At 36.3% G+C, this 14,406-nt stretch overlaps 1 protein-coding gene across 1 annotated transcript; it reads right to left on the bottom strand.

The window, feature by feature from the left end:
* Positions 1 to 5,605: 5,605 nt before the first annotated feature.
* Positions 5,606 to 13,850, bottom strand: LOC139134164 (Krueppel-like factor 10). Its single transcript, XM_070701087.1, has 4 exons — positions 13,537 to 13,850; positions 10,084 to 10,350; positions 8,229 to 9,345; positions 5,606 to 7,916 (listed from the first exon to the last, which is right to left on the bottom strand). The coding sequence occupies exons 1-4, from the start codon at positions 13,585 to 13,587 to the stop codon at positions 7,633 to 7,635; spliced, it is 1,719 nt and encodes a 572-aa protein (XP_070557188.1). The 5' UTR covers positions 13,588 to 13,850; the 3' UTR covers positions 5,606 to 7,632.
* Positions 13,851 to 14,406: the final 556 nt, after the last annotated feature.

Below are 14,406 nucleotides of genomic sequence, written 5' to 3'. Positions count from 1 at the left end.
ATTTTATGTAAATTTGTACTAATCTATGTTAAAAATCTCAAGACTTGTTTGTATCCATACTTTTTTGTATGAAGTCTGCACACTGACAGTATGTTTGTATGTGGACACTTTTGGGAAATGCTGAAAAATACCATCCATGATGGTTGGTGTCCTGAAAAGTGAAAGAATACATGCTAAAGTATTTCCATTATTTTTTTTAAAAGTATTTTGAAATAGAACTGAAGGATGAAAATTCTCAACTGAAGTACAGAACTGAACTTCGAAAATTATCTCCAGCCTCTTACTTCTTCATAATACATGTAGCGTTTGCAACAAACTTCTTTTTCAAACCTGTCACTTATCCTTCTTGACCTGTATGACCACAACCCAATAAACCCATTTTATCCAAGTTATCAGGGTACCTGCAAAGTAGACCTCACCTCTGAAACCCATAGTATCATATGTACTACCGACAACCTTCCCAAACACAAACCTCTTCAGCTCCATGACCTGGCATATCAACACTTTGACTCAAATTCCATTTCTTGGCCCACCACAACCCCTCAATATCACTCATCCATTCACATCTACAGCCCCTCCCCCACCCCTCAATATCTCTCATCCATTCAAATCTACAGCCCTCCTCTCCCAATCAACCAACATGCTTCAACTCAGAGCCCTCTTCTTGGTCTACTTTAACTTTTACTTACATTCAGCCCATCATCCCTACTTCCTATCCTTATCATTCAGCCCTCTTCAACCCAGATCCCACCTTTGGTCCACTGTAATATTTTACTATCACTTATCCCTACTACCAATTCTTCTTAAATCAGCCCTCTTCAACCCAGATCCCACCTTTGGTCCGCTGTAATATTTACTGTCACTTATCCCTACTACCCATTCTTCTTAAATCAGCCCTCTTCAACCCAGATCCACCTTTGGTCCGCTGTAATATTTTACTATCACTTATCCCTACTACCCATTCTTCTTAAATCAGCCCTCTTCAACCCAGATCCCACCTTTGGTCCACTGTAACATTTTACTATCACTTATCCCTACTACCCATTCTTCTTAAATCAGCCCTTTTCAACCCAGATCCCACCTTTGGTCCACTGTAACATTTTACTATCACTTATCCCTACTACCCATTCTTCTTAAATCAGCCCTGTTCAACCCAGATCCCACCTTTGGTCCACTGTAACATTTTACTATCACTTATCCCACTACCCATTCTTCTTAAATCAGCCCTTTTCAACCCAGATCCTACATCAGCCAACCCTTTCACCCAGGTCACTATTAACTTGACCAATTATCTGTATAACGGTAGTGTCAGTCACTAAGGCTTTCTTTAGCCACCAAGCTGAAAAAATCAAGCATTGACTTTACTCAAATGTATATAAAATAAATATTCATGACAGATATGAAAGCATTTTCATCAATCTTTGTTGATTATTTACATGGAAATCTAGACATGCCAGCTTCAGCCAAACCATCTACTCTGTATCACCAAAGCCAAGTAATCTAATCCACTCAAAGTCCAAAAGTATATATTCCCTTGGCCAGTGACTCTGTATATTCACAATGATCACTGTATATTTCTGAAGTAAATTTTGAAAACAAACATATACAGCTGTTTTGATTTGCATATCAAGACATATGGTGTACATACTAAATCAGTCGGTTAAAAACCTTCCAGGTCATTTTATCTCTTGTATTGATGTTCATTATTATAACTGTTTTATACAATATTGTATGGGTCCAATCCTACCTGCAAAAACAATGGGTTGTGCCAAACAGTAGGGTTTAAAATTTTGATTGCTGAACGAAATTGACAAGACATGGCGTTCAATTATCGTACGATCTGTGTTTTGGTTTTGTATGTCAATGCTAGACTCTGTGGTCTAGAAATTTATTGCACTAAATGAGTCAGGGCATGATATCTGTCTTCAGACATTAGCAGTTCAAACTTCATGTCAATATACTTCACAGCTTAAAAGTTTAATGTGTAAGTGTGATGAATTGAATTTGTCACTTTTCTCAAACATCTTTTATATTATGATTCAACTTTGACATTTAATTTCCTCTACCCTCGTAAATTAAATCTGTGCCCTCCTTAATGTTCCGTTAAATGTCAGTTTTGCAATTATTTTTTCCTTCATTTTCATTCTTTGTACCAACAACACCTGCTGGATCTACTCAATATTGAAATACTTAGTATTTAAATTGTCCATGTCATCATCAAGAAATAGTGCAGTTGGTTGATGCAGTCTGCATGTGTGTGATTGGCATTGCTGTTCTTCATTTGATGTTGTCTAGCATTTATCTGAGTAGATTCAATCACCAACTTTACTGTAACAGTGTTGGCATGCACTGGCTATGTTGACATACCAGATACTCGGTATTTCAACACTATGCAATGTCGTTGAAACATGCAACAAAATGGTCAAAATGGTACTACAAAATGGTAGAAATGTTGAAATTATTGGGACTGAATGTAAGATCACAACTTTCAAAACCAGTCTTGCACACACGCACACACAATATTATTAGTTTTAATATGACCATTATTGACAAACTGTTGATCTAATTGCAAGTTGTTCAGCGCAACATTTAAAGCGGATAAAATAATTTTCAATATCCAACTAGCTCAAAATATTATCAATAAAGAAGATATGATTAATAATGCTATTTTTGTTGTCAATATTTTATACTGGTACAAAAGGAAGTATTATAATTAAGATAGTGTCATTACTCTTCTTAGCCTTGTAACTTTCAAATGATGAAAAGGACGGACAAGATTGAAGAATACTTGGCCTGGCCTACCATACTACAATGAAACACTATCCTAAGGGGTCTGATTCTACTTCACTTGTCATAAAGGGCACCATAAGACTAATAGATTTTCCCCGTATGGTTAGACTTGATCTGCTGTTCCTTAGATATACTGAAACATGTCTGTTAAAAAACGTATATGTGTATGTACATATATTTGTCGATGTTCTGAAATCACGAAACGCTTGAGAAAGTACAAAGTTTCACAACTTAACATATGTATGACCACTGGAAATTAATATTTTATGAACACGTGCAAATTAAATTAGGTGCAAAATTACTGAACATTTTGTAGAAATATCTAAATATTACAGCATGTGATATTTAGTCTACAGACAGACCCTGAAGAAATAACTTGATTTTTCGTGAAGTACCATTTTTTATTTTATTTTACATCAAAGACGATGCAGTGGTACAGCTATACCAATGCTATTAGTTCTTTTCCCACAAAAGGTAGAAGATATTGGATATTTTTGTTTTTAATGAGGGCTTACATGAAAATTTTGCTCAGCTATTTTAGATGTATATTGTTGGATGATATCCCTAAAAGAGTGGTTGTTTAAAAGGAAGGCCTGACAGCTTTATCAGATTTGAGAGTAAAAATTCATGCAGATACAAACCTTTAATTTCGTAGGCATTTTTGTTGTACATTGCAAGTTGTTGTATTTAATGCGGAATATTTACATAAAGCAAAGTAGCCAAATGGTCAAAGTTCTGCTTTAGTATGTTAGTGTTGTAATTTCATGTGTTTTTGAACCATAGCTTGAATGGTGGTTTGTTCAAATATCACCACCTATTTACAATTTTCTTTTAAAAGTGGCAAACAGACAGAGAAAATCAACAAAGTGACTTTCAGTTGATGTATTTATGAAATATTCATACAGAACTATAGCAAAGTAATTACTTCACATTGAAATCATCTGGTTTAAAATTCATTAAATAATCAAGCATACCATACTAATACAGATATTTGTAAATGAATGCAATTTTATAAGTGTAGCTGAATGGAGACAATAAAGAGATAAGCTGTGGATTTTTTATTGATGTCATTTTTATTTGTTTTTTGTTTTTTTCAACAAGTTTATAAAATTTTAAATCATTTGGCACATTAAGATAGTATGCACCTCAAAAGTGAAAGATTTACAATTTTGCTGAAACTTTCCTAAATGAAACTTTCAACCATTCTCCTACCAAAAAATATAAAACAATAAAAATTGGGGGTCACTGTGCAAAGTTTGGAACTAGCGAAACAAATTCCCTAAGATTTTGCAATATTTGAAATTCAAAATGGCTGCCATTCCTGTGTTAACTCTATGGGAGGGAAATTAAATTTTGGATTTTTCAAAAACTAAGCCAGTGAAAGTTTTTCTTTCTCCAAGAGCTTTAAAATGAGGCCCCACAAGTGGTAAATCAGAAAAGAATTGTTGAATTTTGAGAGTATGAATATCTGTCCCCGAGGCGAAAATACTTCTACCTTAAATTCAAAATATTTCTGTGATAATTTTAATCAAACAATTTACTCCTTTCTGATTTAAAGACCAAAATTTCCCACCCACAGTGCTTCATCCATGTGCATACATTACATAGTTTGCCTCTGCAATTTTTAATATGCAGAGAACAATATAGATTTCCCCATCTTCACTTGCCAAGGTCTCTTTTCTGGGCAGCTGGATGCTCCCTAAAATCAGAAATCAGATAGTTAGTGGGAGACTGTTGTCGAAGTAACGGACCCATGAAAACGGACGATAAGTTTTCCTGGGCTTGCATAATAAAATGATTGGCCTGTGCACCAGCTTGACATGTTTGTATAACCAAACACACCCATGTCCTAGTTTGCCTTCATTTTGGAGCAAAATTCTAAGTTGAAATATTCTCGGGTCTGGAGCACTTGTTTGTGCCAAATATGACCGTTGAGGGCGCCCTTCATAGAAGAATCATAATTTACCGTGAATATCAGCGAAGATGAGTTTGTTGTCTACAGGGACCTAAGGGAGCAGATATGTGGCTGGGTATCATCTACAGGGACCTAAGGGAGCAGATATGTGGCTGGGCGGACACATTTCAAGGTATCAAACACCATGCATTGTTTACTTTTGGCAAATACACACTCAATCTTCAGACTTGTTTCATTGTTGATAGCTTCACTCACTAACCTGTGCTGTGTCTATGTACATGTACACAGCAAATAGACAGCTGATAAAGTGATTATGGTTGTCGGGTGGTTTTCATTTATCAATTTTTGGTCAATTCCAACATCCTATCACTCCAAATCTGTTATATTGTCTACATACTTTTGACAAAAGAATCAAGTTTTATGTGAGGGCGTATCTGTGATTTCTAATCACAAGTTTGGAAACCCTCAATTGAATTTGTGTCGCAAGCTGAAGAGGTTTGCATAACCTGTTCAACCCCAAATCACTGTAAACAGGTCAACAGTCAACATTGACAACAATGGGTTTGGGCCAAACCATTATGAGGAAAGGGTTAATCCATATTAAATCTTTGGATATCTGATGATTTATAGATATACAATTCTGTTAAACAGATAGCAGGACAAAGTTATATGAGAAAACTGAATACCTGAGAGTTGTAGGTGGGAAGACGAGAATTTGTAATTTTGTTGACTGAGAATAATAAATACAATGGCATATTATTATTCATTTTTGCAAAGTTTATCATGGAATGTAAGTATGAAAATCAGGAGATCATGAGTCATTAGTAGAGGCCAACATTCATATTTGTATACTTGTAATTGCAAGAGAAGTTTAAAAAGAAATGGCAAATCAAACAAGTATTACAATAAGTATGACGATATTTATTTATTTATGTTGAATGGTGAAAAATAACAAGTAATGGTATAAATATATCAACAATAAATCTACAAAAGTTTACAAAATGATATTCAACATGTCAACAATATCAGTTGCCTACTCTGGCTTTAACAAGTTTCAGAAGAAGAGTTACAGGCAAAATCCTTCAAAGAAAAATTTGCTGTCCACAAAAAAATGCATTTACAGACCTATCCTGATCTATATGATGAATTGCACAATAGGTTTCTAAACTGAAGTTCCAACTGATATGACCAACAAAATACAGCATGTATAAGTAACAACTAACTTTAAAAAATAACAGTTGCTCTTCATCAAAAGCACACTTTCAAAACACCTGCCATAATCGTTTTGTACTCTCTCAAGACTTTTTCACATGAACAACCTTCCAGTCAAGACATCTCCTAATCTGCCAAACTTACATTATGATAAAGGAATTCTTTCATATCATCGTGAGACTTTTTCAAAAACCATAATTCATACAAATGATTCCATTTGTACATCATGATCATTTCATTCCACCACCTTCAAACACAAAGATCCACAGTATTTTTTCCTGTCCCTGATTTCATTGTCATGGATATATCAGTATACAAATAACACAAACAGCTTTCATAATCATTCTTGAAATTCCACTTTTTGCATGAAATGCACACACAATTTGACAGTACATTTAAGATGACAGTGTCTATGGTGAATTCCTCACGACCTTTCTTCCACAACTACCTCAGGACTATTGGCATGTGTACAAAGTCATGGGACTAGCCTTCAGAAAATACTATCTGCTTGTCTGCAAGACATACAAATATCACGTGATGATAGTAGATAATAATACCTCTTGGCATGAGCTACTAATCATATTCCTGCCTGATTTATGTAACTGCAAAAAGTTGATGACACTGACAGTTATCAAACCTTCAAATTTGAAATATTTGGTACAAAAGTTCATAAATGTGCACTGACTGCACAGACGGCAAATGAGGCTGCAACAGTTTCAAAACATGATTGCACATTAACAAAAAAGTGCAATGTAAAAGGCTTCAGAATCTGAAAAGTTATAAAAATATTCAGTGTTTTTACAGAAACATACAAATAATTCTTGCGCGAGCTTTTCTGATGAAAGTTTCAGCACTGAAATCTTGGTTAAAGCAATCTTGATCTCTCTCTTGCATTGGATATGTATGATGGAAAATATACAATGAAAAAGATTTTACAAGCCATAGTTGATGTTTAGCAAAAGAACACCAAAATTCTTACACTGATATTGAATGATACAAAGCTGTAACTATCTTATAAAAGTGTGTTGATGTATTGAGTTGATATTTAGAAAATCTTATTCATAGTCACTACTTATTTGATGGTATTTTCTTTCTAAATAGCAAAATGAATAACACATAGCGATCTCATTCCTGATTGGTTGATAGATGTATCCACTAAGTTTCACTCACTCCTGATTGGTTGATAGATGTAACCACTCAGTCTCACTATTCTTCCTGATTGGTTTCACAGATATCTACATAGAGTCTCATTTCAGATTGGCTGAAAATTTACTTGTTCTATTTTTGTATATGTACAGAAGACACTGGAAAGGTTTACTTTTTTGTTCTGAAAAGTTTGTAAATATATATACATGAGGTATGTGATATGTTACATGCATAAGTGTGCGTTTTTTGAATAACACAGTACTTTACAAAACTGTCTTTAAAATTTCTACATGATACTTTACAAGTGAAAATCATAAACTGCTTTCATTATAATGACCTTGATAATCAATTTGCTACATGGGATTGTTTTGATATATTACAGATAAGAAACTGACATGCAACTTGGACATCAAAATATTAAGTAGTAAATCTGACTTGACCATAGAAAATGTGGTCTAGAAAACAAAAAACTTACTGGAGATGACTATCAAAGAGTCTGATGTTTGAATATGTAGATAAACCAGTTCTGACAAAACTTATATTTACAACAAGTACTACTGACAAAGAGTTCAGCACTGATTGGTGTTCAAGGTATTCTGTGGAGCTGGCACTATACGCTGATTGGCCATGTTGCTCAATTTGCTCACTTCCATCAGCCAATTAGGCACTTTCTTGGTGGTCATGTGACGACGCGCATGCTTGGTGAGATGGTCACTGCGCATGAAACGGCGATCACACAGTGGACAGACGAACTTCTTCTCACCGGTATGTGTGCGTTTGTGTCTGGACAATTCATCTGACCTGGCAAAATTTTTATCACAGTCCTCCCACGTACACTTGAAAGGTTTTTCACCTATTTAAAAAGAAAACAAACATACCGTTAGTCTCTCCTTTCATGCAATACTTAACCTGTTCACCCAAACTTTCCTATAAACAGTTCCACACTCACCACTGATATCAACTGTTTTGGGCCAAACCACGGTTGTGAAATGGTCAAAGTATTCAATTCATTCAAAATTACAGAGTTACCAATGCATTCAGAGAGAGCTGGTTATCTTTTTTTTAAACAACTGTTGCTAGAATAAACAATTTTCGATGAGAAACTAGCTACTTTATCTTCTAAAATGACATCTGTACTGATAATAAAGCAGATAACAGTTCCTACCTGTATGGGTTCTCACGTGTGCCTTCAAATGGGAACTCTTGAAGTATGTTTTGCCACAATTGTCATAAGAACAGACATGGCTTCTTCTTCTGGAGAATTCAGGATGGCTGATTGCTGCGCTTTGGTTTTGAGGAATGCTGGGAACTATTACTGGTGTTGTGGTCGGCATCTGGGCTAACTTGATCTGAGAACCGTTGTTGTCTTGTTTTGTTGGGTTTACAATCACCATGACAGATCCCGGCGGAATAATTGCGCCTGTCATCATGACTGGCTTTGGCAAAATATCCGTATGTCTGGGACTTGTCACTGGCTGTGTGATTTGTCCACAAGGAACATTTGCTGTGACTGTTTGGCAAATGATTGGAGTGTTTTGAGTGGAGATTTGTGAAACTGTCATTGGCAATCCCTGAACTGTTCTTGTGATTGGTACCATGGCTGGTGCAATAGGCTGCATATGTGATGTATTTGGGGAACTTTTTGGCGCAAGAGGACTCATCTTTGGTTGGTTTCTCTGCGTATTCGGTTGCTCAACACTGAGTCTAGGAATTTTTGCAGGCTTTGTAGTTTCACTGGTAGAGATTTTTGAAATTGCAGCTGAAGTATTGATGCATTTTGAAGTGGTTGAACTCTTGGCATGGCTAATAACGGGCACCTTTGCAGCTTTGGAACCAACAGGAACGCAGCCACGGTTGACGAGTAAAGTACTTTGAGTACTAGCACTTGGTGAGAACTTTGGCGTACTTGGCAATGACAATGCTGGTCCATTCTTTGAAGGTACGGTCTTGTTAAGAGAAGGCAGTGGTAGTTTTAACGTTGACGTATTATTAACAACAGTTGATGATAGCATCAGTGGTGTTGCTGAAACAACATTGCAATTATTGACAGCAGTTGAAGTAAATGGTGTTCCTGATACGGCACTGTGTGTATTACTGCTCCTTGACGGAAGTAACAGTGGTCTGTCTTTACTGGGCAATGACAACGATGACGGACCTCTATGTGGAATCTGTAAATTACTAAGATGAGGAATAACATTGGTTGTAACTGGCACTGTTCCCGGTAATATCAGCTGATGGGTCACTTTAGTTGGTGGTGGTGTCATTGGAGGAGTTTCTGGCGACTGTAAATTAGAAAGAAAAAATACGAAAATATTAGATACATGTACTTTGTGATTATTAGCTCTACAAATTGTCACTGGTTGCTGTGATTGCTCTAAATTTTTTATTTTGTTCCAAGTTACCGTCAGGATTACAGTGGGATTTCATTCTTTTGTTTTCAGCTGATGCAGTAATGCAATCACAAAAGCAATAATTCATGACAAACTTTGGTGTTGAAATCATCAAACCCTAAAATTGGCTTACAACACTTCTGAACATAAATGTGCAAATCAAAAAGTTTCGTAAACAGATTCAATTACATAAAAGTATGCTGGCAATACAAAGAGCAGGTTGAAATAAAAGAGGTGTCTTATGTAAATGTCTGTGGTTAGATAAGCACAGTTATTTATAAACTCAGTAGAACATAGCTATGTACAGGATTGAATTGCCTTAGCCTTTAGATAAGGATATTTAAATATACCATTTTGGCAGTCTGTGTTCACGATTCTTTACAGAAAAGGGAAATATCGTGGTGAAAGTCAAAATGACAAAGCTTTTCAATATTTGTCGGTTACTTTTCTTGTTTCTGCTTGTCTAAAGTCTGCATGTCTACATCTTTGCTCCATTGGACAACCTAAAACACCTACTGCTCTCTGTATTTTTTTTTCCACCTTTTCCAAAATGACTCTCTATCTTTTAAGAATCCATAACAATGACAGACAAAAGCAAATTCATTGAAAAAACTTAAAATGATGTCTTACATTGATACAAACTGATCTTTTTCTCTTTCTATTATTCTGTTGAGGGAGCGGTAGACTGTCCATGGTGTCGTCTCCATTTTGGGACACAGGTGACAGTGGTGCCTGGCAACCCGGTGATGGTGGCAGAGAACTGGTATCAGATCGCTGTGGTGACCACTGTCTCATTGACAGTAAAGTATTCACAGCATCGTAATCTGATTTGTCCATTTTGGGTCGTTTGGGACAGACTTGACTGATCACTTCCGATTCAGTAATAACTTCCTCTTCCTGAAGGATAAATATATGATATGATTTTTATTAGAAAATAATGCTACCGACATATCTATGTTATGATACCAAAAAAAACAAAACTTGAAAGAAATCTTAAAACTAAGTCAAAATATCTTCGTTAGAAGTAAATTAACAACAAAGACTGTCTCATGAACATTCAAGTATTATGTGTAAATGATAACACACAACTAAACACACACACAATTGGTAGTCGTGGTTACAATGCTGTACTTATTTTGTATGACTCAAATCACCTTGAGAAATATCGGTCACTGGCTAAAGGTAAGGCCTTCACTATGACTTCCACAATGCAGCTTTTATGCAAGTACAAAAAAATATTCATTAGTATCTGGAACTGTTCATATAAAACAGATTATAAAAATGAACATCTCAGTTCTAGAAACAGCAGACAGCAATTTTTTTCTTCACACTTTGATTATAAGAAAGACTGCAGCAATAATTCCATCACTAGCTCCAGCTCGCCTGATGATTCATGACTCATTAATATTCAGTAGTGTGCTCACCCTGGCCTACTGATTATCCAATCACAAATGCCTATTCAGTCACTCCCTTCCTGCATGATTAAAGTCCTTTCTCATTTCAACCAATCCTGGAGCTGTACACAACCACAGCCCTGATCACTCCCCCAAAGCATGATCATTGGGCTGATGAAATCAACTTTCTGGAGAGTCACTGATATATTTGGGTGCATGCAATGGGTGGATAACCTCTAGAACTGTACGAACTGCTGACGGCTTCAATATTTGAATCATCTATGTGATCACACTCTGAGTGCATGATACTTACTCCAACACAAAAATAACAAAGGAACTTTCATACAATAGGAATATTTTAGTAAAAAAGGAAAAAACCCATGGATTACACACACACCTTTCAATAAATAGAAAACAAGTGACGCACTGTATTACACAATTTTACTTTCTATTTCATCATTCATTTGTTCCCAAAATTGTTTTTCTAATTTTTTAGAAAACAATATTTCAAAGGCATAGTTTGTACCTTTAGATGCTCTCGTACACAACAATTTCATTAAGATCATACCCAATTGAAAAAATAGCCTATTCTCCCCCTTGCCTTCGAAGACTGAGTTTTCAGTTCAGTTAAAATTCCAGCAATTTTCTCATCTTCACTTTTTATAAGTACCATTTGTTATCAATGTCTGCTTCTTTGTTATTACACTATTGGTTCAAATAAATCTAGGACACATGTACATGTATGCTGTGATGTAAGGTTGCAAAGTGGGAAAAAAATTCACACCAAATTATTTTCTCTGCAATATACTTCTTTTGGTTTAGTTTTAACCTTTCAATTTTCTCCCGACAACTGAAAATGTTAACAGTTGCAGAGAAACACCCAAATTCTAAGGACAAGTACTCTGCCTACGTGCGGAAATCATCCTCTCCGACTTCCTGAAACCCTGAAATAGCGTTTAGCATATTCAACTTATTAGCATATGCGATGATGTCACTCGACCAGTCCTTCATGACAATAGTAACATGTAGATTCCAAAGGTCAAATTGGTTCACCTCACAATGCATGTGATGGATGCATGTCCTACCAACTTCCCCTTGAGCGTGGAAAATCAGACTGCAATCTTTTCGTTTACTATTTGAGTGAGTAATACAAGTATTTTTGGGGTTTTTCCTGTCAAACATACGAAAAATGCATAAATTAACGATGCTTTGCGAAATGGAAATGTCTTTTTCGATATTTAGAAAACAAAACCCACAGGTCGTTCGAATACAATGAACACGTAAAAAGTAGGAAAAAACAAAGAAAACATGACCATAAAAATATTTTCAATGAACATACACAAAAGTTCCGAAAATGTTTGTTTACTTTTTCATTCATTCACTAATATATTTTTTAAATTTATCACAAGTGCAAAGAGAAAGTATAACGCACTGCCGGAAAATACTTCTCTGCCACGACTTTAGGAACTGAAGTTCTCTTTCATCCAATCACTGAATGGGATGCGACGCGGTCCTATGCTACGTGCGCAGTTGCAGGTGTGGCGGTACCTTGGTAACATGTCACAACCATTCATTGCGTTTTCCAAGTTCATCTTTCACTTTTTCAAGTTGAAGGTCAGGTTAAACTGAACGCAATGTTAACATGTAGAGGCCCGATGAAACATTTTGGATTTTTTTTAAACAATACTTTTCCGCGACAATTTGTACATTTCAAATGACCGCTGTTTGCGACAATTTGCACTTTTTAAATGACTGCTTTTGCTTACGCAGGCGATGAATCGTCTCTGAACACACAAACCGAAAAATAATGGACTTTGTTGCAAAAGGAGGAGGAAAAAAACACGAAAGGTACAATTGCTTTTGGATTCCCCCCCCCCCTTGAGAGTAAGTGAGAAATTTGGACATCCGCGCACCTGAAGTGTACAAAACTAAATCAGCGAAGAGTAAAACTGGGAGAAGTACAGTTAATTGAAGTCCAAAATAAAAAAAATACTTTCTGAAAAATTAAAGCTTTCCTAATTGTTGCTATATGGATAACACTCGATAGATATTATCATTTTCGCAATTTTCATTTTGATTGGCTAAAATGTCAGTCATTTCATCGGGGACCATGGCGAGGGGCGAGATATAATGTTGTTATCTCAGACTCAAGAGTGTTGAGTTGATCAGAATCATAATAGTATTTTATCGATATAAGAAAGGGAAAGGGTTTTTAATTCTAGTAGCACACAAAATTACATAAAAACAGACAGAAAAGAAAGTTGGTCTTGATTATTTGACTTAATATTTCTGCATCATCACATGATGGCTGCTGAGGTGAGACGCCCCTTCCTAAATCGTACAACATAGGTACCAAGGTGTACAGTGAAGATGCTTTTACACAACAGCTGTTTGATAGGTTCGCACTTCCGTACTTGCATTGCCTTTAGCATACTGCCCCATCTCTGTTATCATGTGTCCAAAGTAGCCGTCAAAAATAACAAAAACATACGTGTAGTGACGAGAAAACAAATTTTCCTTCTGCGATGTCTGCGAGACAAAATGTTAGCAACAAAGGACCAGGCTAAACTGCAGCCCTGCATACACATACAGCTGATCAAAAGCTCTCGGCCACAAGAAATTCGCAAGAATGATTGAATGTACGCATTGATTGAAGGCTGTTCTACGATAAAATGACAAATATACTTACACAGATAGGTTCAGGAGGGGTCTGTGGTGGTGATAGTGGCACAAAATCCATGTAGTCTTCGCGAAATAAAAAGAAGCTGTGACTCGTTAATACTGTGAGAAACGAAATGTCAGTATTTTATTTGCGTGATGCATGATCCATCGGGTGTGTTTTTGTACACACATTGCTCTCATAACAGTTTCACGCGTATCTTGTGGGTGTGTGAGAGGATTGACCAATCACGTTAGAGACGGTGGTCTCTTTAGACCAATAGGAGCGTGGCATACTTAGTGTACATGTGATGTCGGCATGCTCAAGCGCGTGTAGAAAGGCTGGCTGAATGTATGGTAGGGGAAAGGCGGTTGTAGGCAAACATTTTGTGTAATTTGCATATAGATGTAAACAAAACAAATTCTGTAAGGAATTATTATAACGTTTTTGCGAAACGTCGATCCACTGTGCGGTTGAGAGATGCTGGGAAACAAAATATGGTGTAAAATACGATTGTTATTCACTTTTACTGAAAACTAACATGACCCCCGGTCGCATGCATAATTTTATTAACCCTTGACCCCAGCTTGGCGCGCAAATAACTGTGACGTATCTACTACGCAATGGAAAATCAAATCTCGTGGTTTCACGTCGTTTTCCGTTGCCCACATCTTGAGATGTAGACAGAAACGTATCCCTCCGCCAGAAATAAAACAGGCGTTTGTACGGCGCTTATCTGACAAAACGTGCTTATCTGACAAAAGTAACTAATTACTGCTTGTAACCCTACTCATTTGAGGAAAGTAATCCCTCACACGATACAACGCCTGTCAATACACACGAATGAAATCTCAATTAAAGCAGTCCAAAATTACAAACATCACAAAATGACCACATAAT

The sequence above is a fragment of the Ptychodera flava genome, chromosome 5 (assembly GCF_041260155.1).
Source record: "Ptychodera flava strain L36383 chromosome 5, AS_Pfla_20210202, whole genome shotgun sequence".
Taxonomy (NCBI): domain Eukaryota; kingdom Metazoa; phylum Hemichordata; class Enteropneusta; family Ptychoderidae; genus Ptychodera; species Ptychodera flava.
Note: the sequence above shows the minus strand (reverse complement) of the source record. Positions and strands in the feature narration are given on the sequence as shown.